Raw genomic sequence first — 27,100 nt, 5'->3', positions numbered from 1 at the left:
GACATGTATACACTGATGTGTATAAAATGGATGACTAATAAGAACCTGCTGTATATAAAAAAAATTTAATTTAATTTAAAAATTCAAAAAAAAGAAAAAATACAAATGGCCAATAAACATAAGGAAATATAGTTTTAAACCATTATGAGATTTTTTTTTCTTTTAAATCAATCTGGCCATGACTTAAAAGCAGATGATACTCAGTGCTGATATGGGAAACAAGAACTGGTCATAGAACTAAGAAGCATCAACCCGAAGAGTCAGAAAGATCTGTCATTGTAACTTTAGGTAAGGCACTTAACCTCTCTCAGGTTCAGTTCTTAAACCTATAAAATACCATATAATTTTTATATATTTATAATATACAAAATATTTTAAAAGATATAAAATACATATAATTTTTAAATATATAACCTACAATATTATCTTGAAGGGCTATTAGGAGAATTGAATGAAATTATACACACAAATGCACATACATAAACAGCTTCTCTTCCTCTCTCACACAGGGAGACTTACTGCCCATTAAAATAGTTTCAAGTAGATTTTGGACAAGTTACAGCCTTACCGGCTGCAAACTCCTCAATGGTCATCAGCGGGAACCGGATCAAGGACAGTGCTTTCCCTAGAACTTTCTGTTTGTTTCCAAAAGTCACAGGCAATTGTTGTCTTTGACATTCCGCTTCTGCCCACCGTACAACAGCTCCAAAAAGTCGACTTTCTCTAATACTGAGAGTGTCTCTTTCTAGAACTGCACAGAGTGTGTCTACAGGTAAAATACAAAAATATGTCAAATTAGTAATATTTTGCTCTTTAACAAAATACTGACAAACATGCTTATATAAAATTTTCAAATCTCAATAAAAACAGGATACTTAAAACTATAGACTCTACACTTAAAAATATTAAAGAATTAAAGGAATTAAACAGCAAAGTTTTCTTTAAAAAATTACTATAAGGTTAACATTCAACTTATTACTTACCATACATGGAAGCTTAGATACAGTATCTCCTTATATATTCATGCCATTCAGCAAGCAAACTCAAATATTCAGAACAAGAATAATAAGTAAGTCAGAGAAAAAGGCTCCCAATCAGTAATGAACAAATTCATAAAGTCTACAGATTACAATTCATTCATTCATTCAGCAAATATTTCTTATTAACCACTCACAATGTGCCAGGCACTATTCTAGACACCGAGGATACATCATTAAACAAAAAGTTAAAAATTCCTTGCCTTCATGGAGCTTACATGGGGGAAACAGATTCAATAAACATAAGTAAATTATACTGTGTTACATAATAAATGTAGGAAAAGATAGCAGGGTAAGGGGAATCAGAAATGCAGCTTAAAATAGAATAGTTTGGATAGGCCTCACTTGAGTTAAGACCTGAAGGAGGTCGAGAGGGGTGGGGTCAGTAGGCCAAACACACCTCGAAAGAGTACTCCAGGACTGGTCAGTGCGAAGGCTCTCTCATGAGAGTGTGCCTGGCATATCTGAGGAACAGCCAGGAGGTCAGTGTGGCTGGAGGAGTGAGCAAGAGGGAAAATTAGTAGGTGACGAGGCCAGAAACATGGTGGGAAGCGGGGTGCAATCATGCAGCACCCTGTAGATCATTCGGCTTTTACTTAGAGTGAAAAAGGGAACCCCTGGAGGGTTTTGAGCTGTGACTTTTTTTTTTTTTTTTTTTTTTTTTGCGGTATGCAGGCCTCTCACTGCTGTGGCCTCTCCCGTTGCGGAGCACAGGCTCCGGACGCGCAGGCTCAGCGGCCATGGCTCACGGGCCCAGCCGCTCCGCGGCATGTGGGATCTTCCCGGACCGGGACACGAACCCGCGTCCCTTGCATCGGCAGGCGGACTCTCAACCACTGCGCCACCAGGGAAGCCCGAGCTGTGACATTTTATGTTCTAAAACGACCACCCTGGCAGCCGTGATGAGAAGAGACAGTAACGGAGGCAAGAGTGGAAACAAGATCAATTAGGAGGCTCTTGCACTGATCCAGGTCAGAGGTGATGGTGGCCTGGACCAGGCGGAAGTGGTGAAAAATGATCAGATTCAGGGTATACTCTGAAAGGAGACTGGAGATTTCCTAACAGATTGGATATAGGGGGTGATAGAGAGCATGAATAAAGGATAATTCCCAGGTGTATAGTCTAAGCAATGGAGGGATGACAGTGGCATCAACTGAGATGAGAAAGACTACGACGTGGAAGCAGGGTGGGGGGTGGTGAGAGGGGAGATCTGAAGCTTAATTTTGGACACATTAAGTTTGAAAGCCCTATCTGACATCCAAGTATAAATGTCATGACAGTAACTCAGGCCCTCACTCAGAATCCTTTTCCCTCTTATCATAGGCAAAATTAAAATAGGCTGAGTTATTTTTAAACTACAGTAGACCAGAAATCAATGAAAACATTAAAATATAATTAAATTGCCCAGAAACACACACCTAAGAAAAATTTATTAAAAACAAAATTCTACTATGCAATGGTCTACACATTCATACCAGAACCAAATATTTAATAATAAACACAGGTATCATTACAGCAAAGATATCACAGTCCTCAGAACACAGAAGGGGCCCAAGAATACGTTAAAAATGAAGAGGTTAAACATAATTTTTTTAAAAATCAAGCTTTTTCCTTCTCTTGTAGCTGAGCAGACGAGTATAAACTAAGGTCCCAGGAAACCTTTTCAAAGATAAATGAATGTAAGTCAACATACCTCAATACTTGTAGGATTAGGAATGTACCATGACCATAATATTTAATCATTCAATAGAAAAGCAGACAACTTTGAACCTACATTTCTCTACCTTGTATGCTAAAAACTTCAGTAAAGGTAAACATAGAAACTTAAAAGCTAAAAAACAAGCACATTATACTGTCCCTGGCATAATGTAAATTAATTCTGTTCTATCAATGTGACATATTATCTTCTTCCTTTGGCAAAAACCTACAAGACAGAAACAGTATCTCTCTACTTGGAAAAAGGTAAGCATATCCCTCTGGAGCATATATTCAAATGCCAGAGGAGAAAAAGCATCCCCAGAATCTAAAACAGCTATGAAAAAAAAGCTCCTAAAGCCAGGTCTTTCTTTCAGATCCTAGAATTCTCTTTCATTCCCATTTTTTAACAAGTACATTTGTGACAAACTAGGAGGTGAAAACACATAGGTCCTCTATTGATAGATGTGTTATAATAAGAAATGACAGCTGAGAGCCTAATAAAGATCATAAAAACACACAGGATTATATTTATAAACATCATACAATACTGGGTTTTAATACAAACACTGCAAATCAAATCAACAAATATTTATAGTGTTTTCATCCCGTGCAAGGTACCTACTTCAAGATTCCCAGGGAGATACGTTCGGTAGATTACTCCTTTCTGCCCGTGAATGCCGCCAAGTAAGCATCGTTGACGTCTCCCCACCCTCCACTGCCGTCATGTCTAAGTCAGAGTCACCCAAAGAGCCTGAACAGCTGCGGAAGCTCTTCATCGGAGGTTTGAGCTTTGAAACAACCGATGAGAGCCTGAGGAGCCATCGTGAGCAGCGGGGAGCGCTCACAGACTGTGTGGTAATGAGGGATCCAAGAACCAAGCACTCCAGAGGCTTCAGGTTTGTCACGTATGCCACTGTGGAGGAGGTGGATGCGGCCATGCATGCAAGGCCACAAAGGCGGACGGAAGAGTTGTGGAACCAAAGAGGGCCATCTCAAGAGAAGATTCTCAAAGACCTGATGCCCACTTAACCAGGTGAAAAAGATTTTTGTTGGTGGCATTAAAGAAGACACTGAAGAACATCATCTAAGAGATTATTTTGAACAGTATGGGAAAATTGAAGCGACTGAAATCACGACTGATCGAGGCAGTGGCAAAAAGAGAGGCTTTGCTTTCGTAACCTTTGATGACCATGACTCCGTAGACAAGACTGTCATTCAGAAATACCACAATGTGAATGGCCACAACTGTGAAGTAAGGAAAGCCCTATCTAAGCAAGAGATGGCTAGTGCCTCACCCAACCAAAGAAGTTGAAGTGGTTCTGGAAACTCTGGTGGTGGTAGTGGAGGGGGTTTTGGTGGGAATGACAGCTTTGGTCGTGGAGGAAACTTCAGCGGTCGAGCTGGCTTTGGTGGCAGCTGTGGTGGTGGTGGCAGTGGGGATGGCTATAATGGATTTGGTAATGATGGAAGCAATTTTGGAGGTGGTGGAAGCTACAATGATTTTGGCAGTTACAACAATCAATCTTCAAATTTGGACCCATGAAAGGAGGAAACTTTGGAGGCAGAAGTTCTGGCCCCTATGGTGGTGGAGGCCAATACTGTGCCAAACCCCGAAACCAAGGTGGCTATGGTGGTTCCAGCAGCAGCAGTAGCTATGGCAGTGGCAGAGGTTTTGATTACTGCCAGGAAACAAAGCTTAGCAGGAGAGGAGAGCCAGAGAAGTGGCAGGGAAGCTACAGGTTACAACAGATTTGTGAACTCAGCCAAGCACAGTGGTGGCAGGGCCTACCTGCTACAAAGAAGACATGTTTTAGACAATACTCATGTGTATGGGCAAAAAAACTCGAGGACTGTATTTGTGACTAATTGTATAACAGGTTATTTTAGTTTCTGTTCTGTGGAAAGTGTAAAGCATTCCAACAAAGGGTTTTCATGTAGATTTTTTTTTTTGCACCCATGCTGTTGATTGCTAAATGTAATAGTCTGATCATGACGCTGAATAAATGTGTCTTTTTTTTAAATGTGCTGTGTAAAGTTAGTCTACTCTGAAGCCATTTTGGTAAACTACCCCAACAGTGTGAAGTTAGTATTCCTTCAGGGTGATGCCAGGTTCCATTCAAAATTTATTTACAACCTGCTCTGGTGGAGAAGCTATTGTCTTCCGAAACCTTGGTGTAGTTGAACTGACAGTTATTGCGTTGTGACCTGGAGTTCACTGTGCAAAGGGTCCCCCAAGCAAAGTCATGGAGTTTTTTGATTATTAATATATAATTGTTGGCGCATCCTATGCAATATATCTCAATTGGATTATGGTACCAGATATAGATGGGAATAAAGCTTGTGTATCATCCATTATCATGTGTAATAAATAAACAATTTTAATACCCTCAAAAAAAAGATTCCCAGGATCCAATGGCATGCCTAATGGAGGAGCTATTTACAAAACAACTTCTCAGAGTGAGTCACCCAGATGCAGGCAGTATTATTTCAAATGACAGCAGACTGAAGTGGAGCACTTGATAGCTCCTTAAAGGGAAGGAAACTAGGATTAAGCAATGTTTCATTACCAACGTGGGCAGTGCTTAGGGCTCTCAAACATCCAGTAACTCAACAAAAATTCAATAGCACACAACGTGCAGGTGCTTGGGGGGGGGACCAAATCTAGTCCCTGCCCTTCAGGATAATGCAAGAAGAGCACAAATCCTTCCCAAGGTAATGGGCAGCAGACAGGCAAACTAAGAAAGGGACGTTATCGAAACAGGAATATATTAAATTTCATGGAAGAGGGGAGGGTAGCAGTTCTTAAGAAAGAGTTATAATTTGAGCCAAGACATTAAGACTGAGTGAGAACTAGCCAAGGTGGGAAGGAAAGGCAACATTCTAGACATAGCCAGTCGGCCCAGTTGGTCAACAAATATTAACTGAACACATACTATGTTCTACTACTTTCAGTGCTGGAGATACAGTGGTAAACAAGACCAAGTCTCTGCCTTTAAGTAGTGTACAATCTAGAAGGAGGAGGTAGACAATCAATATATACATATTCAGACAAAGACCAAGATAAGATTTTCAGAGAGTGATACATATTATGAGAAAAATAAATCAGAGTAACAGAACAGGGATTGTTTAGGGGAATGTGGTACTTTACGTAGGTGTGAGATGGCCCGTCTCAGGTCTTGTTTAACCTGAGATCTGAATGATTAAAAGGAGGTAGCCATACAAAGATTCACGGGGAAAAGGATTCCAATCAGAAGGAATAGAAAATACAAAGGCTCAAAAACACTGAAATAACTGTGGCCAGTGGATATGGAACATAGTGAATGAGAAGCAGAATGGTAGGAGACAAGGTCAGATACAGAAGGAGGCAGGTAGTTACTGCCAGCTCTTCACAAACATTCTGTTTTCTCTTCTTCCTGGGATGTGAGTAGTCTGCACCCTCTAGCCTCCCCTTAAGTTAGGTGGCATCTGGTGACTGAATTCTGTCCAATGAAATAAGAGGCAAAATGAGGGTGCCATTTCAAGGTCAAAGCTTTTAAGATGTGGGTATTTTCCTTGCCCAGGCGTTTTCCCAACTGCTAGCAAGATACAGATAATAAGCAGGCTGTAGGAAATGGCAGAGCCACAAGATGGAAGAGAGCCACTCACTGGCCGGGAACACTGCCTTGGACTGCTGCGTGAGTGTGAAAAAATTTTCTATTGTGTTGGAGCAGTGTGCATTTTGGGGGTTTATTTGTGCAAATGTGTTGAGCTTGCATTCTGGGGTCTATTTGTTACCACAGCCAAGCCTAGCCTACCCTGACTAATATAAGGCTTGATCACATAGGATCTTGTAAGTTTTATAAGGAGTTAGAATTTTATTCTAACTGCAGTGGGAAGACACTGGAAGCAAGGATGTGATACGATCTGCTGCTGTGTAGAGAATAGGCAGTATGAAAGCAAGGGTGAGTGGAAGCAGGGAGACAACAGGAGACCACAGAGGTTATCCAGGTGAAAGAACAGTGGCTTCGACTAGGTGGGAGCAATGGATATGGTAAGAAATGGTCAGATTCAGGATACCTTTGGTGGTTTTTTTTGGCTGTGCTGTGCTGCTTGCAGGATCTTAGTTCCCCGACCAGGGATTGAACCTGGGCCCCGGCAGTGGAAGCACCAAGTCCTAACAACTGGACTGCCAGTAAATTCCCCCAGGATACATTTTGAGTGGAGAGCAGAGAGCATGTGCTGATAAACTGCATGTGGGGTATGAAAGAAAGAGAGTAATCAAGAATAACTTCTAGGTTTTTAGGTTTTTAGTTGTGCATGGTGGTGCCATTAGGGAAGAATGAGGAAAAAATTGGAAAGGAACAAAAAGATTTAACAGGGAGTTGGGGGAAATCAATGGCTCTCTTTTAGCTGTGTGGTTGGAAATGCCTATAAAATCTCTAAATGAAGATGTCAAGTAAATAGTTGGGTATATAAATTTGGAGCCCAGAAGAAGATAAGATTAAAGATAGATATTATGGGTTCAGGATGGTGATCATATTTTAAGTCATAAGCCTGGATCAGCTCTCTCTGCTCTCCTACACGACAAAATTCAAACTCCTCAGCCTGTCACTGCACTGTCCTCCACAAGCTGGCTTTCATCTGCCTTGCACTGCCCTTCCTCTACACACATTTCTTCGTGCGGTTCCACTTGCCTCTAATGCCCTCCCCTCTTCATTAACCAAATGCTGTCCATTCTCTAAGGCCCATGTCAGAACTATCTGGGTCAAGATTTTCCTAACACTCCAATGTGAGGTGCTCTCTTCATGTTCTGGATTTGCACAGTAATTATTTTCTATGTATCTAGTTCAGAAAAGGCGAAAGTCACATTTTGCCGTATGTCATCTCTTCTATTTAATGTCTTAAATCTTAATTTTCACATATTTGTTCCCCGATTCTTCAATTATAGTTTCCTTAAGAAAATCCACATCTTACCCTTCTTTGTTTTTCTTACAGGACCCTAGTATAATGCTGTGCATATGGTGAGCATTCAATGAATATTTGTTTGATTTGACATCTTTTAAAAGGCAGTGAGGTAGTTAAGACTTTTAGGAATACTTCAGCAAAATAAAGAAAGCAAAACTCTTAAAGAGGTAGACCTAAATCACTTGGAAAACCCACTAATTTAAAAACAGCTTGTCTGGGCTTCCCTGGTGGCGCAATGGTTAAGAGTCCGCCTGCCAATGCAGGGGACATGGGTTCGAGCCCTGGTCCGGGAGGATCCCACATGCCGTGGAGCAACTAAGCCCGTGCACCACAACTACTGAGTCCACGTGCCACAACTACTGAGCCTGCGTGCCACAACTACTGGAGCCCGTGCTCTGCAACAAGAGAAGCCACTGCAATGAGAAGCCTGTGCACCACAATGAAGAGTAGCCCCTGCTCGCTGCAACTAGAGAAAGCCCGCGCGCAGCAACAAAGACCCAATGCAGCCAAAAATAAAAATAAATAAATTTATATTTAAAAAAAAAAAAAAAAAAAAAAAAAAACAAAAAAAAAAACAGCTTGTCTGCCAACAAGGCTGACTAGTAAGGCATTACTGTACTTAAAAGGTAACATTTTAATTCACAGTGAACTTACCTATATCAATATCAGTAAACCCTTCTGCACTTATTGCATCCATTGTGCTTTTGTCTATTGTGTCTAGACAAAGACTAGCAAGCTGAGGTTCATCAAATAATCGAGCCTAAACATATAAAAAGCTAGTTATTTTATTTTCATAGTTATTTTACCTTCAGGCTGTACATATTCAAAGCTAATACTGTAAACAATTATAATTGCTCATTATATAAAAACACATACTTAAAATACAATTATAATGTCTATATGTGCTTAAAACTTCTCATTCCACAATCAGAAATAAAAGCTAAAAGCACAAATGCCCTCCTGAGATAACAATTAATTCATATTACCACTAACAACCCTGTTATTTTTATTTTCATATGCCTATATATGCATTGCCTTATTATATATCACTTCTTTTATCCTTAATGAAACACTCTAGGTTAGATAAGGCAGACATTATCCCATTATCCAGATGAGGAAACAGAGGCTCAGAGAGGTACACTGACTTGCCTAGTAACATCTAGCTAGTTATGCTCCAAAGCCAGTACTTAAGTCCAAGTCTTAAGATCTTTTCACTAAACGGTAATATCAATTGTCAAGCATACCAGTACCAACAGATCAGATTTTTTTTTTTCCATTTCCTATTTTGATTGGGGGAAGAGAATAAAGTACAAGAATTTTACAGCATGAAAGTTCTGGGAACCTAAGCAAAAACTAGGCCTGACAACAGAGGAGCAAATAAGTAAATTCACGTGATGGAATATTACACAATAATGAGAATGAACGATCTACAACTACACATAACAATATGAAGGAATCCCACAAACTTAATGGTAAGCAAAAGAAGGTACTGTATATATTGAGCAAAAGAGTATACAGCTGACCCTTGAACAACTTGGGGGTTAGGGGCACTGACCCTCTGTGCAGTCAAAATCCACATATAACTTATAGTTGGCCCTTTGTATCCGAGGTTCCTCCATATCCTTGGATTCAACCAACCACTAATCATGTAGTGCTATAATATTTACTATTGAAAAAATTACACATATAAGTGGACCCACAAAGTTCAAACCCGTGTTGTTCAAGGATCAACTGTATACTGTATGATTTTAGCAAAGCTAATCTAGGCTTTAAGAAGTCAGAAGTCAAACTTACAATATGTGCTTTATCAGGATGCATATTATAATTCAAAAAACAAGTTTAAAAATGGGGGCGTTCAAATTCAATTGAAATTTAAAAAAAAAACTGTAACACTGAAAAAGGAGAAATGAAATTTTAAAAAAAACATAACACTGAAAAAGGAGATATGATGATAGGTGTGCCAATGACCAATTTTCCTTCTGGCCTAGGGTCAGCTCTGTTTACATTTAATAGCATGGACAAAACAGAAGTCTACTGTCTGTATTTCAGTTTTTTCAATTGGCCCAATAATGCTTTTTGTAACACTGTTCCTTCTAGCATGGGATCCAGTCTGGGATCATAGTTTTTGTATTTTTAAAATATGAAAAATAGTACATTTTAGAAATTCTAATTTCAGCAGATATTTTAACTGGCCAACTCAGTTTTTATAGGTGAGTTAGTGTTCACGCAAAAATTGATATTTTACTCTAGGAAAAACAATTTTTCGTAAAAATTATTTAATTCAGAGTAGCAATATTTCAGTCACTCAGATACAGTATCAAGTTTCCTTTAGAATCTACTGCTGCTACTTAAGAGTAAAATAAATTTTCTCTAAGTTTAGTTTCAGTCTGGCATTACCTGATAAAATAGCACTATTTTTAATGATTGTATCACTTCACAGAGAGTGTTTTTCCCTCTGTAATCTATGCTGGTACAGTATACTGGCTCTTTGTTTTAGAGGGAAGCTAGCATAGGTCCTCTCAAGTAAATGAACATGCTCAGTTCAAATGACTCACTTGGCAGGAACAAGACATTCACATGACAATTTGTGGGCTAATTCACATGACCCCACCATGAAAACTTCGGAGTAATATTGAGTTCTAAGACCAATAAGACACTGAAAAGTTTCTTTTTCTCAGTGACATCTGTTAACCCTTGCTACTCAAAGTGTAGTCCAGAAGCACCAGCATCATCTGAAAGTCTATTAGAAATGCAGACTCTCAGGCCCCACCTTGGCCTCCTGAACTAGAAAGCGTATTTTAATTATCAAAGTTTAATTTACTGGTTTCTACATTTTTTTTTTCTTTTGGCCATACTGCGCAGCATACGGGATCTTAGTTCCCTGACCAGGTATGAACCCGTGCCCCCTGGAGTGGAAGCGCAGAGTCTTAACCATTGGACTGCCAGGGAGGTCCTATTGGTTTCTAAATTTTATGACTGAATTTAAAAAAGAAGAGTAGTTAAGTGACCCTCTCTACACACAACAAAATTCTTTAGACAATAAAGAATCTTATGACTATCAACTTCTTTATTGGATTTTCATCACAAATTCAAAAGAGGAAAAAAATGCAGGGAGACATCACTTATTAGTTATAAAATCTTGGTCAAGTTATTTCACCTCCCTGTGCTTCAATTTCCTTGTCTATGAAATGGGGATGATAAGAAAATCTTCACCTAGAATAGCTACATCTCCTAAAGTTATTGTGAAGATTAAATGAATTAATGCATACCAAGTATTCAGAATGGTACCTGGCACACAATACTCACTCAATACATTTTGCTATTATTATCATCAATATCACTGTACCTTACTGGTTTAAGGTTGAGACCTCATTTTACCACTTGCTGTCTCATGTTATATAATATATTTACCTCTTTACACTTCCATTTCTTCATCTTTGAAACGGGGATAATAATAATAAACAACAGCACAGCTGTAATGAGTAAATGTGATAATATATACAAAGGGACTAGCTTAGTGTCTGGGATACAATATATACAGACATGGAGTTCTGTGATTATGTGTAAGAAGAGGTGACTTCAGCATGTTCTTTCTTCTATAACTATAAATACTTAATGGCCAAAGATTAAAAAAAAAGTGCCATCAGTCATTTCTGGTACGACAAAATGCATGTAGAACTGGGAAACTTGAGCTCTGGGCTCTGCCCCACCTAGCCTGTTGTGAGACTTCGGGCAGGTAGTTAACTAGCCAGGTTTTAGATTTTTCATTTGGAAAATGAGATGGTTAAGCTAAGGAACAGCCATGATTATTTCCATTACTAATATTCAGTAGGATTATATATTAGCAGCTCAGACTTTTTCCCCCCCCTCATTTTAACTTAACTCTGTAAAGACCCTATCTCCCCAAAAGGTCTTATTCTGAGGTACTGGGGATTAAAATTTCAACACATGAATTCTGGGGGACACAATTCAACCCCTAGCACAGGGTTATATAAACTAGTTTAGGATTTTGAAAACAAATTTGTAAAAGGGTATCATAACATTGTCTAAAAAGAACAACAATTTATTTATATCTCAAGTATGGAGCTCAGATTACAGGCATTTAACAGATGCTAAATAGTATAAGTTAAAGACTGGTTAATGGTTCCATAGATGTGTTCAGTTTGTAAACATTCATCAGACTGTACACTTATGATATGTGTACTTTTCTGCATGTATAGTATACTCAGTGAAAACTTTTTTAAATGTCAAAGTAAGGATATTCTTAAATTCTAACTCCTCCAGAAGTGGGTCAGCAAGCTTAAAGACAGAAGACAGTAAATCTTACAACTTTTCTGGACTTGAAATATTCAACTTAATTTCAGGCCCAACACAAATCAAGAACAAAGATGTCCAGAAAGCTTCATGCTATCATACTCTCAATCACAGCAGGAACAATGCTGGATACTAACCTCAACTCCAATCCTAAACAGTTATATAACTTGGAGTCATAATGCCCTATTTATATAAGGCTTCAGTTTCTTTACCTATTATATGATATATTAACTCTAATTTGCTTTTCTATTCTAAAATTATATGACTCTGATGTACTCCCCTGAATGACACCAGAAGATTTCATATGCTTTAAAATAATAATCTAGGACTAATTCTCCAGGAAACAGTAAATATCCATATATAGTTGTACCCAATTTTTAAAGCTAAATGATACATACCTTAGCTACATTTACTTACCTGAGTAAGTAACATAAAGGCATTATCTGCCCTCAGATGTTTGGTGAGAAATTCCACACAATGTGCTTCCAAGGCTGGGACTGCATATTTCTTAGCAGTATAAAGAGTGGTCATGACTGTTTCTGGGCCAATTTGAACTTCATCTGAATAGAGAAATCTGGGAAACAAGTGGAAATTGCAGAGATGTTCAGTAGGGTTTTAGATAAGCAATCCATCAGTGTTAAACCTCTGAGGAATACTTTAAAAGATAATAAACAAAGTGAAAAATAACTTGAAAAGTACATCAAACTTTCCAGGGCTACAGGGCATGTGCACACACATCACATCATTTTATTCTGACTCAATCCAGAGAGGGAGGCAGTGTCCATTTATAGAGGAGACTAAAGTTAAGTGAAGATCATGGGATCTTCATGTCTCCAAGTCAAATTTTTAGTGGTCTTTTAGCACCTATAGCAGCTTAGGATGAGTGGTTCATTTATCTCTCCTTCATCAAAGGATGTTCATGTTAGCAAATCTACAGATGGCTTAAGTTCACATATCTAAATGTCAAACATCCATTTATTTCCTGATAATGGTGTCTTCTTATTCTGGGCATCTTCTAACCTTTCTTTGTTATCCCAGAATTAGCATTATGACCAAAGACTAGAGTACTGGGGCTTTGGAGGAATAAAACAGTTTAATAGTATATTAAATGACCCCATATAGCTATGTGCTTTTGAATATTTAGATCCAACTTTCTTTCAAAATACTATCAAACCAATACCTCCTCCCCCACACTTCCCCCACCCCGGTTGGCTGCTTCTAACTGCTAGGTCAGTAGATAAATCAGATTCCTAGAAGTGCAGATAAAGCATAAGATTCTCAGAGAAGGCCTGGGCAGTTCTTGCTGAACTATACTGAAGCTTCTGCATATCCACTTCAGGGCTCCTTTGTGATTCCTCAGAGACCTTTGTGCTTACTGCCCAGTTCTCAGCTACACTCAGGATAGTTGAGCGTGCTGGAGAAATAAGCCATTCTAAGAACAAGTATCTCATTTTAGCAATAGTAAAGACTTAGAAAGAACACTTATTACACTTATATTCCCAGGACCCAAGTCGTAAAATAAGAGTTTAAGAGAACCCATTAGGGGGCTTCCCTGGTGGCGCAGTGGCTAAGAATCCACCTGCCAATGCAGGGGACACAGGTTCAAGCCCTGGTCCAGGAGATTCCCACATGCCACGTAGCAACTAAGCCCGTGCACCACAACTACTGAGCCTGTGCTCTAGAGCCCGCGAGCCACAACTACTGAAGCCTGCGAGCCTAGAGCCTGTGCTCCGCAACAAGAGAAGCCACTGCAATGAGAAGCCTATACACCGCAACTAAGAGTAGCCCCTGCTCGCCGCAACTAGAAAAAGCCCGCACGCAGCAACGAAGATCCAACGCAGCCAAAAATAAATAAATTTATTTTTAAAAAAAAGAAAACCCATTAACATCTTTCAGAACACTCTATACAGTAAAGTGAGTGAGGAAAGGAAGTTCTATTTCATGTTCCTATCCACTGCTTTTCAATTTCTTCTTCTTTTTTTTTTTTTTTTGTGGTACGCGGGCCTCTCACTGTTGTGGCCTCTCCCATTGCGGAGCACAGGCTCCAGACGCGCAGGCTCAGCGGCCATGGTTCAGGGGCCCAGCCGCTCTGTGGCATGCGGGATCCTCCCGGACCGGGGCATGAACCCGCGTCCCCTGCATCGGCAGGCGGACTCTCAACCACTGCGCCACCAGGGAAGCCCCAATTTCTTCTTTTATTCTGGTGGGCAGACTCACCGCCCAAGGTGAAATTCTAGCCTGTTGCATCCCCCTAACATCCCACCCTAACCAAATGCTGGCATTCCTCTAATAATATCATTATCCTTACAACTACCTCCAGTGGAGGCTGTGCATTCTCATACTTCCCTATGTCTCAGGTTCAAAAGTGAAGGCTGCTGGTTTTCAAGATTACACTGTTTTCAAACATTTTTTCAAAAACCCTTCAAGTCAGCCATCTGTATCACCCTCATAATACTCATTTAACGTCAGGTGCCACTTGGTGATGAGTACAGGGAATGAAAAAACCACTTAGTCCCTTATAGTCAGGGGTAGGGGAATGAATAAAAAGGAGAGAGAAAATGAACATTTGTTGCGTCGCTACCATCTGACAGATGCCAATTCATTTAATCCTCCCACAAGGAAGGTAGGTGCTGCTACCTGCATTTTAAAGATGGCGAAACAGAGGCTGAGGAAATGCAAGAGCTGTCTACCATAACATGCCATTTCTGGGCTTCTGGCTGCTCTCAGTGTTAGACTATCAGGCCTGTCAGGTGAGGGCTGTTTTAATTTGCCTGGACTCAGGGAGAGATGGCTTGGGTTTGAGCCTATTCCATCACCTGACAGCTATGTGACTTTAAACGAGTTATCATTGTGCTCCTCTCTAAAAAGAGATGTGGATAACAGTATCTACTTCATAATGCTCTGGTGAGGATTAATATCAGTTAAAATACACAGTGTTCTGAATAATGCCTGACAAATACTTAGCCTCAGTAAATGTTAGCTGTTTATTTTTATATTGCTTCGTTTCTATTTTCCTCTGCATTTCAGGTTTCCTTGCCAGTCTTCTAGCCCTTCTATTTTTCTCCCCAGCAATCACATGCTTAAATTTCTAAGAATTCTTGCTTCTTTCTTGAGTGTTTTTTTTTTTTTTTTACTCCACAGCACTATGTCTCCTTTTTATGGATGCAAAAATGTTCTCAAGTCTCCAAGTTTTAAAAGTTCCTTTCTGTTCCCTGAATTACCTATTTCCTTGAGGATCAGCTTGGTCTTTTTCATATTCTGATTTTCCTTATATGTCAAAAGATTAATGATTATCTCCAGTTGAATATCATGGTAGCTGGTAAGTTTTCTTTGCTGCTGTGTAAGTATAGGAGTGCTTTCCAGCTAAAACCTTCTCCAAAATGGAAAGGGTGGCTGGGAGCTGTGCATGTGGGAGGCTTGCTGACTGGCACCTTGCATTAGAGTGGGAAAGCAGCCTTTAGGTTAGAGAGACCAACCCCCAACCCCCACCCATGCCATTACCCTCGAGTCCCTAAACCAAATCAGCACCCTAGTTCTCCTCAGGTGGTTTGTCTAGTTTATTTAAAGAGGAGCCTGTCAGATGTCACCAGGAGTTAGCAAACAAGAGGGGGTTTGAGGGGATGGCCTATAAACAGGCTTCAAATTAATGCCCATGTTTTAACCCTACCTTCTCCTTTTCACCCTCTTCACTACCAACTCTCCACCTAGAGCTGTGCTGGGGCTCAGCCAGGAAAGGCAGCTCCCACCACCACTGCAGTTCCTCATGCTCTGGATTCTGGGCTCCAGACTTGGCCACTCCATTTCATCATCAACACACTTCCAACTGCTTTGTTCCTTTTCTACATTGGATTCCAATCTCTCTCCTTTTTTTTTGTCTTCACTGTAATGGATTTATTTTCTTTTGTATTTCTTTACAGTCAGTTTAACTGGGGCAGAGAGAAGGCTAACATCATGCTCAGTTCCCTTCCTAAACTAGAAACCTAGGAAGTTTTTGTTTTAAGGGCAAGATAGGAAGAAATCTTTACATCTGTCTTAATTTTTTTTCAAGCAAAAATTATTACAGTCATAAAATATAGAGCTGAAATGTGGGGCCTTTATTACCATTTGTTTGAGTAGACTCAAACTTAAGGAAACCAGCTCCACAAGGTTGAAGTACATGGTTCTTTAAGAATCTATAAGTGGGGCCCCTGACAGGGAGATCTGGAAAAGCTTCACTACAAGAATTTCTACCTGAGATCTAAAAGATGAAAAGAGGGTAGGAAGAACATTCCAGGAACCAAAGAATTGTGTTTTTAGACTATTTTATATGGTCCAAAACCCCATTCAAATTGCTTTTATGAAATTATACCTCAGTAATATAACTTTGGCTCGAATATATTTAAGAAACATCTACATTTATATCTAAAGACACAGATTGAGGATACTACTGATGTCAGTAATGCCTTCATTTATTTATTTTTTTGGGCTGCGTTGGGTCTTCGTTGCTGCGTGCAGGCTTTTCTCTAGTTGCATCGAGCGGGGGCTACTCTTCGTTGTGGTGCGGTGGCTTCTCATTGCAGAGCGTGGGCTCTAGGACGCACGGGCTCAGTAGTTGTTGCTCGCGGGCTCCAGAGCGCAGGCTCAGTAGTTGTGGCACACAGGCTTAGTTGCTCCACGGCATGTGGGATCTTCCTGTACCAGGGCTCGAACCCGTGTCCCCTGCATTGGCAGGCAGATTCTTAACCACTGCACCACCAGGGAAGTCCCAGTAATGCCTTCTTTATGAGGGGACTGCATCAGGAATTTTTTTTTTTAACTGATCTTATTGTCAGACAGAGTTGTACATCTCCTAAGCAGTTGGTTTGTTTTTAATCTACAAACACTATGAATTGTAACTGACTAGCCAGCTTTCTCTTTTTGTAATAGTTGCTAAAATTATCAAAATTAAGTTTGTAGAGTACCTATAGCATGCATTTTTGAACTGGCTTCATCTTGGCTCTGTTTTATTTCTTATCCTTGTGTTTCTTGTATGACATTTTAAATTCTTTTTGGAGCAATGCAAGTTATAAATAAATACTAGACTATAAACAATAAGAAAGGCAACTCTGTGTTTCTTATATTTTTTCCCTATATCTTTCCTACAGCATCGGACACAGTGTGGGCACCTGGCTAAGCCTTAATGAATACATGTTAGCCGACTAGACAATTCAGTACAGGTTTCTAACTATCATTGATAGGGAAACTATTTTCATTTCTAATAAGAAAAAAGGCTACTTGAAAATCCAAGAATCATCTTGATTCATATTTTGTCAATACATACATGTTTTCTCTACATTCTATTTAATTACTAAAACTGCTATAATAAAAAAACTATGTAAGCCAGTGTTTACAAAATATAATTAAAAATTAAACATAATATTAGCACAATACTTTGTATTTTAAAGTGAACATTTCAGCTCTGATACACTACCTCTAAGGACAAGAGTACAGAGAAATAATTACAGGTCATCAAACTATTTCTGATTTCTCCCCAAAGATGAATGGCTTTCCAAAAGATAAAACTTAGGTTACATTTAATCTAATTTAAAAATTAGAAGACTAAGGTAAAAATTTCATTTTAAATTAGAAAAATCACAAGATCATGTACAATAAACTGTGTATCACTACTGATTCTTTCATTTTACTCAAAAACATTTATTGAGGGACTATATAATAACAAGACAGTGAGACAGGTCCTAGAAATACAAATACGGGAGAGATAGCTCTGCCCATAAAAAGCTTATGGTATGGTAATAAAATGATTAAAAAGTAATGTCGGGCTTCCCTGGTGGCGCAGTGGTTGAGAGTTCGCCTGCCGATGCAGGGGACACAGGTCCGTGCCCCGGTCCGGGAGGGTCCCACGTGCCGCGGAGAGGCTGGGCCCGTGAGCCATGGCCGCTGAGCCTGCGCGTCTGGAGCCTGTGCTCCGCAACGGGAGAAGCCACAACAGTGAGAGGCCCACGTACCGCAAAAAAAAAAAAGAAAAAAAGAAAAAAAAAAAGTAATGTCATAATTATAACAGAATTATGCATTAGGCATGGTTTGATAACTAATCTCTAAAGATGGCACCAATAAATCACGCCTCCTACTGTCCATAACCTTATACAGATCTGTCCCATAAGGAATCTGGGCTAATCCTGTTTGCCTCTCGTTAACTAACAGAATGTGGCAGAAGTTAACACTATGCCAGTCTGGGACCTAAACTTTGAGGATGCCTGGCAGCTCCTACTTTTGTGCTTTCTGGAGCCATGGGCTGCTGTTATCCAAGAAGTCAAGCTACCCTGCTGGAAAGATCAGCTGGAGAAGACATGGAGAAAGAGAGAAAAAGGTTCAGCCAACTCAGTCTGAATCAAACCTCCAGATGACTCCAGCCCCAACTGCTATGAGACTATGACTGCATGGAAGACCTGAAGAATATGCTATAAGAACCTCCCACACAACCCTGAAAGATAATGAAACCATGTTTAAGCTGCTAAGTGTTGGAGCTGTTTGTTGTACAGCAATAGATACAAAACTTGCTACAAGAGATTAGATGAGGCAGAGTGCAAAATTAATGACGTTTTATAGAGGAGATGAAGCCTGAAGTATAACTGAAGGGTGGTAATTAAGTGTGGAAATCTTCTAGGCAGAAAGACTAAGTACAAAGGCAAGGAGGCTTTAGAAGGCAAGTATTAAAATAAGGGAAAGGCCATCAGTAGAGTCGGGGCACTGAGCAGATGGAGAGGAAGGGGAATAGATATCAAATCATAAAGGTCTTGTATACCTGCTGAAATGTTTAAACTGCATCCTGTATGCAAAAAGAAGACATTAAGAGATTCAGGGGAATCGTGACAATGTCTGGATGTGAGAGAAATAACTTTGTTAACAGTGTGAAGAATGGAGAGAGCTAAGTCTAAAGGCAGTGGTCTGTCTGAAGCAATGCTGGAAAAAATTAAGAGAAGGGGGCTGAACCTTCATGACTGGTCCAAACACGATAAGAAACACATGGAACAGACTGGAACCAAACTACAGCTTGGAGCCAAGCCTACCTGAGTCAATCCCCAACTGACCCACAGAATAAGAATATTCAAAGGAAGAATAAATGATTGTCTTTTTTAACCCCTGAGTTTTGGGGTGCTTTATAGCATTATTGTGGCAAAAGCTGACTGAGACAGGGCCTAATAAGCGTGCCTGCCTCAAAGACTGTTCTGAAATTTGAGTTCCCACAAGGTGCTTAGGAACAAACGGTAAGCGGACCGTGGCAAGCACTCATTAAGTGTTAGATATTTTTACTGTTGACATGTCCATCTGTATGGGTACTAGACATTCGTCTGTGATTGTCCAGTTGGAAATTGGGTTCGGGCTGAGTACAAGTTTGGCAATATAGCTGGGGGAGTATGTAGTGCCATGGGTTAATGGGAGAAAGGAAGAAGACAGCTGAAGACAGAACCTGAGGAACAGCTGTCACCTGAGGAACCCACGTCTCCTTCCAGCCACCGCTCCATTTCTCTGTTCCTCTTTGCAACAAAACTCCTTGAGAGGATTATTTATACTAGTGGTCTCCAGCTCCTCACTTCATATTTTCTCCCCAATCTACTCTAATCCTTTTGTTGAAATCACTCTTGCCAGGGCTATCAATAGCCTCCATTTTGTCAAAACCAATAATCAATTCAATGTTCTCATTTTACCCAACTCTCAGCAGCATTTAACGTAGTCAACAACTCCCTCTTTATTGGAGCACTTTCTTCAACAGGACTTTCAGGACACCACGTGGGCTCCTTGCTTTCCCTTCTAATTCCACTAATAGCTGTGTCTCAGTCTCATCCTATGCTCCTCCTCCTCTGCTACATCTCTACATGCTGGAGGGTCCCGGAGCTCATCCCTGTACCTCCTTCTCTTCACAGTCTATTACACATTCCTTCCCTAGGTAATCTCATCTGGCCTCATGGTTTAAATACCATTTACTCTTAACTTTCAAATTTATATTCAGCAAGAAGCTCTTCCCTAAACTCCAGGTTCGTATTTCTAACTGGCTGCTCTTATATCCCTCCTTGGATGTCTGGTAAATCTTCTTGGTTCTACCTTCAAAATATATCCAGATTTTGACTACTTCTCATCATGTCCATCACTACCACCCTGGTATATATAACCCACCATCAGCTCTTGCCTGAACTACTGCAAAAGCCTCTTTTATTCAACTCCCTGCTACTCATTTTACTCCTTCCACAGTCTAATCTCCAAACAACTGCCAGAATGAGTTTTTTAAAAATGTAAACCAGATCATATCGCTCCCCTGTTCAAATGCTTCCTACCAGACACCAGAAGGAATCCAAGTCCTTCCACAGGCTCCACAGCCCTGCATGATCCTGGCCAGCCTATCTTTTTGACCTCATCTTCTACCACTTTCCCCTGTATTCTATCTGCTCAAATCACACTGGTTTACTCTTGCAATTCCTCTAACAGGAGAAATTTGGGGCCTTAAACATGTTTTTCCTTGCTTAGAATGCTCCCTCCCTCATGACTTGATCATTTTTCCTTAAAATACTTACCAGTACTTGACATTATATCTTTGTTTCTCCCTACTGGATTATAAGCTCCACGAGGGCAGGGACTTTCTCTTGTTCACTGCTGTATCCAATATCTAAAACAGTGACTGGCACAGGGAGGCAGTATTTCTTTTTTCTTTTTTTTTTTTTTAGACAGGTCTCAGACCAGATCGGGCCTTAGAGACCACATTAAGGATTCGGATTTATTTTAAGAACAATCAGGAGTCACTGGGAGGGTTTAAACTAGGAAAGTAATATAATAAGGTCTGTATTATCATAAAGTTACCTCGGCTATTGTATAAAGAATGATCAGAAGGGATTAGGGGTACATGTGGGGAAATAAAAGAGGAGATTTTTACAGCAGGTGGCTCAGCTATGGTAAAGGTGCTTGGGATAAAGAGAAGATTCAAGAGATTGCTAAATAGATGGAATGAACAGGACTGGATATGTGGATATAAGAGAGAAAGAAGACGAAGTCCATAACAAGGGAGGCAGTATTTCTCAAATGAGCAACTAAAGAACATCATTTAAAGGTCTGGCAGATCAAAGTGAGCAGTTTCTTAAAGTGCTTCAAACTCAAGTTCAAAAGCCTTTAAGTAATATTAACTAATTCAAGTTGTAAATATAAAAGTATGCCCAAGCTAACCTGCTTTTCCACCTCAGCAAGTACTGTGAGACATCTTTTTGTCACACAATAATAGGTTAAGTACAGCACCTATGCTTCACAACCAGCCAATAACCTAAGTTTAAAAATCACTTTCAGAATAGAACAATGACTAGAACCTGAAGGACAAATACCATGACTACGCTGAAAATAGGAAAATTTCAAGGACTCAGATTAATTCACTTATTTTCTATTGATGGGAAAGGATTGACTGATCAACAGCTTCAGTGAAAATATGAAATCAGCATTTTCCCTCCACATTCTATTCTTATCCTAGCAATCTCAATATTTTTTAAAGGAAAAAGCTACCCAACAATATTTCTAGATCAGTGGCTCTCACGTATCAGTATTTAGGGAGAGTATTAAATATGCTCTCAAGGTCCCACCTCCAAACATTACAATATTGTAAGGAGGGAGGAAGAGACCTACAAATTTAACAAGTACTCCAGGTGATTACAATGCAGGTGGACCAACAGCTCATTAAAGAATACTTCTAGTTTAGAAAATCTAAATGAGCTATAACCAATCCTCCTGGCTGACTTCAAACCAAAAACCAAAATGATCTAGATCCTAGCTTTTGAGTTGTTTTTCCCCCTTTATAAATGTAATTGAACTAAATGACAAAAAATATGAGAAACAAAGAGAAAAAAAAAGTCAATATCATCTTACCATTCCAACACAACTTTGGTTAGCATTTCCTTCTCTCCTTTTCCCTAAGTATACATTTGCTGTTTCTTTTCCCAGTTTTTAATCATAGTGAGCACAGTTTCAAATGTTAATTATATACATTTTCCACATTAATGTTATTACCTAGTCTTCATGAATATTATACTTAGTTGCTGCACTACATTCCATCAAATGCACCTATCACTGTTTATCTAACCATTCTCTCTGCTTGACTACTTCCTCACTACTATAAATAATCCTGCCTTAAATATTTTTGTGGGGAACATTTTCAGTACTTGAATACTTCCTACCTGTGGGGAAAACAATCTACAGTGCCAGACTGTTTTACCACTTCTGTCAGAGAGGGCTCCCCAGATGTTATCTTAAAAAAAAAACTGGAGGGTTTAATGGAAGAGGAAAAGTACATTTTTAAATTTGCACTTCTTTAATTACTATCGAAGTTAAACTCATTGTTAATTATTTTTTCTTTCCCTAAGTTATCTATCCTGTCTTTATCCACTTATTAATGGGATTTTAGTATTTCTTTTCTACCTGTGTTGTGTTAACTTTGTATTCAATTTCCTTGATCTTCCTGAAAGCTGTGAGCCTTTGTGGAGTATTTATCTGTTCCACTGACCTACCTATTTTTGTCTCAGTACCACCCAAGACTGCTATTTTAATGATACATTCTACTCAGGCAGCTAAAACCATCTTGGTATAATGAAACACACACGGCCTCTGGTATGACTTGGCTCTGTTACCTCTTCAAGTTACTTGACTTCTCTGGGCCGCAGTCCCATTTGTAAAATTGTAGCAAACAATACCTATACGTTCCTAAATGGCCTTTCGTGAATAACAGCCAGTAATGCCAAACTATTAGCTCCCTTCCATTAAATAAAATTAATCAGAAGTCAATCTTCTATTCTCAAGTAATCAAAAAGCAAACTCTTAACATCGAAAGGGAGATTCGTTTTTAAGCAAACATAATCTTATCTGCAGGAACAAAAGGTAGCTAAAGCCAAACTTACTTGTTTTGATATTCACTGTCCTGGATCATGACAACGAACACGAATGAAAAAGGCGTAAGAGGATAAAAATAAAATAAAATAAAAGTAAAAATAAATTGAAAAGGTCATCTCGTCTACAAGAATTCCCAAATATCCCTCTCCCCCAACAAAAACCTAAAACGCCGCAAATGGGCAATCAGGACAACCTGACCCATACTCTGTCCTCACCACTTCTCTAATTCCCAAGCGTGGGCAACAACCCGCTACTGGAATGCGAAAACGCACGCTAATTGGCCCTAGACACTAATATTTACTCTCACAGCCGGCTGGCAGCCGTCCCGGCCGACAGATTTCGGTTTCGCCCTTCCCGAGCATCACAGACTCGGGAGGAAACTGAGGCCGGGAGGGTAAGGAGAGCCTTGTCCAAGGACACCGCGGGGTTGGGGAGGCCGGCTCGGCGCCCGCCGCTCACCTCAGCAGCGCCAGGAAGGCGGCGGGCTCCACGTCGGGCAGCTCGATCTCGGCCGACGTGGTAGCCATGCCGCCGTTGAACATGGCGTCGAAGACGGCGCTGCCGGCAGCCAGCACGAAGCGGTGGGCGGGGATGCGCTGCGGCCCCCCAGCGGCGGCGGCGCCGCGGCCCTTTCCCAGCACGAAGCGCACATCGCTCAGCAGCTCCGAGTTGAAGAGGAACGCGAAGCGCTCCTTCAGCGACGCCTTGGTCGCCTGCCAGTTGTACAGCGGCTCCCGCTGCAGGGGGAGCAGGGGCCCCAGAGAGGACGGCGGCGGCGGTGGCGGTGGCGGCGGCGGTCCCGCGGCGCCTGGCTCCGCCTCAGCCCCCGGGACCTGCTCGCCCGTAGCTGCCGGTCCGAGCGAGGCCATCCTCCAGCGGCGCGGCTCTGCGGGCTAGAGACAGCGATCCCGCCGCCCAGCCGCCATCGCCGAGGCCGCCCCCCGAGGCCGGCACCGCCTCCCTACCTTCCGGGAAAGGCGCTTCCGGAGGCCGCGCGCCTCCGCCGGCCCCGCCCTGAGCTGCTCTGCGCGCGTGCCCGCTGGGCCGGGAGGCGGAGGCGCGCGTGGCCGCCCAGCCCGGACCTGGAGGGGACGGTGATCCCTGCGGCGTCTGGGCCGCCCTGGGCGCACCGAGCTCACCCGAGCCCCGCGCTCCGGGTAGTGGGACTTCGGTGGGCTGCATGCGGCCCGGCGCGGGCGCCTCCCCAGACCTGCGGGCCCCGAAGCCCTCGCCCTTCCCTACCTTCAGGCCCCTCGTCACCAGCTGCAGCGCCCCCCACGTGTATCTAGGACAGGTCCCTAGGCTCTCCTTCTAGGAGTCGCACGCCTGGAAGTGGAGGGGGCCCGAGGGCATGGCCGGCAAAGCATGTGGGAGGGGACGACCTGATTCCACGTAGCCCCCTCCCCCAGTGTCGTCCAAGTCACCGCTCCAGAGGGCCGCTGCTCCTGTGGTAATCCCTGGAGCACAGCTTGGAGACCTTCTGCATCTAACATCCTTCCCTTTCCTCCTTCTTCCTGTTCTGTCTCTAATTTTGGTATCTGTGTGGACTCAGGCATTTTTTAAAATGTATTTTAACCCATTACCAAAAATTAACCGTATTTTAAATCTCAAAAAAACCCCTCAAAGGTACCAAAGCAAAAATAATACAAGTAGTATAGGCTGCATTATCTGGTACGGGACAATAAAGTCATAATTTAACAGCAAAAAAAATGAAGACACTGCGTTATCAAAACTTGTGGAACACAAAAGTTGAGCTCAAGGCTAGAGCATAGCCAAAAGCAGTTGTTTACCAAAATGAAAACAATGAAAATAAGTGAAATAGAGGATCTGGGAAGATGGCAGAGTAGGAAGCACCAGGAATCTGACTCCCCACCTAAATAACAATTCCACTAGCTGAATCTGTCTGATGTACTTATTTTGGAACTCTGGACTCTTGTTGAAGTCTGGTAACTTCTAGGGGGAGACTTGGACAGTAAATCGCTGTTAATTTTGGTCAACTTCAGCTCTTTGCACAGTAGCAGCTACCCATCCGTCACCACCAGCTGCATGGCAGTACAAGTGTTCCTGGAGCAGCTTGCACACAGCTTTGTCACCTACAAATTGGCACTTGCCATCTACCTCTATAAGGATCAAATTATGAGCCATGCAGCTGCTGACCTTCAACACCCCCTGAAAGGAGTTCAGGGTGGAGATCAGGAATGAGGCACTCTGTGCTCTGGGAAAAACTGGCAGAACAGGTCTTCGGATAGTTAGATATTTTCAGGAGTCCAATTCTTGCAATTCTTGTATCTCCTCATATCTAGAAAAGCACTAAAATCCTTTACGGTGATGTCTGCTCCTTGTGACTAGCAGTAAACTTCACAAGACTAGCAGAAAACTGCAAAAAATATGTGCTGATTGCATGTACTCCCCCTTCACCAAAATCACATATATACTGACCTCCCCACTCTTTGGAGCAGTTTCTCAAAGCTATCTGAAATGCTGTCTCCCAGGTTACAGTCCTCATCTTGCCCCAAATAAAACTTAACTCACAACTCTAACGTTGTGCATTTTTTCTTCAGTCAACAGCTTGTAGGAGCCAGGGAGGGCAAAAAGGCACCTATCCTCCAAACACTGGGGATCTGTGCTCTGATTTCTGCTTCTGAACACAAATGTACAGACAAAGAGGGGGCAGCTATTGTTGTTGTAGTACCTCTCTCCATTGTTGCAAGATGCTTTAGCTGAAGTAACTTCCTGGGGATTTAAAGGACCAGCACCAGGCTTCCCTGGTGGCGCAGTGGTTGAGAGTCCACCTGCAGATGCAGGGGACACGGGTTCGAGCCCTGGTCCGGGAAGATCCCACATGCCGCGGAACAACTAAGCCCGTGCGCCACAACTACTGAGCCTGCGCTCTAGAGCCTGCGAGCCACAACTACTGAGCCCATGTGCCACAGCTACTGAAGCCTGCGCTCCTAGAGCCCGTGCTCGGCAACAAGAGAAGCCACTGCAATGAGAAGCCCGCACACCACAACAAAGAGTAGCCCCCGCTCGTCGCAACTAGAGAAAGCCCCCACGCAGCAACGAAGACCCAACGCAGCCAAAAAAATTAATTAATCAATTAATTAAAAATAGTTAAAATAAAATAAAGGACCAGCACCTTCCCTCCCCCCACCACCCCCGTCCTTCATTTTCACTTTTTACCTTTTGGGGAGCCAGGTATTAAAGACTAGTATATTAAGATGCAACCGTATTCATGGGGAAAATTAGAAAGTAACCATACATGCCCAAAAGGCTGAGAAAAGACCTGAGAAGACCTTAAGTTTATACCTCAGGCTGATCCTTGGCAAAGAGACAGATTTTACAGTAATCAAAACAACAAAAATAGCGAAAAATAGCAAATGCTGGGGAAAAGGGGGAATCTAATTTGCAAAATTACCACATTACTAGATTCAAATGTCCAGTGTTCAACCAAAAAAAATCGCAAGGCATACAAAGAAATAGGAAAGTTTGGCTTACTTGGTGGCACAGTGGTTGAGAGTCCGCCTGCCGATGCAGGGGACACGGGTTCGTGCCCCAGTTCAGGAAGATCTCACATGCCGTGGAGCGGCTGGGCCCGTGAGCCATGGCCGCTGAGCCTGCGCTTCCGGAGCCTGTGCTCCGCAACGGGAGAGGCCACAACAGTGAGAGGCCCGCATACCGCAAAAAAAAGAAAAGAAAAGAAAAGAAATAGGAAAGTTTGACCCATTCAAAGCAAAAAAATAAATCAGCAGAAACTGTTCCTGAAAAAGACCTAATGGCAGATAGACAGACTTTAAAACAACTATCTTAAAGATGCTCAGATAACTTAAGAAAATGTGGAGAAAATCGAGAAAATGATGTGTGAACAAAACAGAAGTATCAATAAAGAGATAGGAAGCTTGAAAAGAAACCAAAAAGAAATTACAGAGCTGAAAAGTACAATAACTGAAATGAAAAATTTGCTAGAAGAATTCAAGGGCACACTTGAGCAAGCAGAGAAAAAGAATCAGCAAACTTAAAGATAAGACAATAGAAATCGTCAAGGCAGAGAACAGAAAGAAAAAAGATTGAAGAAAAGCAAACAGAGCCTAAGAGAACTATAGGCCCTCATAAAAGAGACAACACTGTGGGAGTTCTAGAAGGAGAAGAGAGAGCCAAAGAGGCAGAGAGAACACTTGAAGAAATAATGGCTGAAAACTTATGAAGCAAAAACTGAC

The 27,100-nt window shown here is 41.4% G+C and overlaps 1 protein-coding gene and 1 pseudogene across 2 annotated transcripts in view; one reads left to right on the top strand and one right to left on the bottom strand.

Annotated features, from left to right (window-relative positions):
* BTBD1 (BTB domain containing 1) overlaps positions 1-23,848 on the bottom strand; it is a 47,281-nt gene extending 23,433 nt beyond the window's left edge. Inside the window, exons 1-4 of the mRNA XM_081227340.1 lie at positions 23,346-23,848; positions 12,411-12,567; positions 8,334-8,439; positions 569-766 (exon numbers count right to left, since the gene is read on the bottom strand). Of these exons, the coding sequence (XP_081083466.1) occupies positions 569-766; positions 8,334-8,439; positions 12,411-12,567; positions 23,346-23,755 (871 nt within the window). The 5' untranslated portion in view covers positions 23,756-23,848. The remainder of the gene's footprint in view (positions 1-568; positions 767-8,333; positions 8,440-12,410; positions 12,568-23,345) is intronic.
* On the top strand, positions 2,381-5,091 carry LOC308613700 (heterogeneous nuclear ribonucleoprotein A1-like; annotated as a pseudogene). Its single transcript has one exon. The product of its transcript is annotated as a heterogeneous nuclear ribonucleoprotein A1-like (transcript).
* Positions 23,849-27,100: the final 3,252 nt, after the last annotated feature.

This window comes from Mesoplodon bidens (assembly GCF_964165515.1).
Source record: "Mesoplodon bidens genome assembly, chromosome: 3".
NCBI classification, from domain to species: domain Eukaryota; kingdom Metazoa; phylum Chordata; class Mammalia; order Artiodactyla; family Ziphiidae; genus Mesoplodon; species Mesoplodon bidens.
The sequence above is the reverse complement of the archived record's forward strand: the minus strand, read 5'-3'. Positions and strand labels throughout refer to the sequence as shown.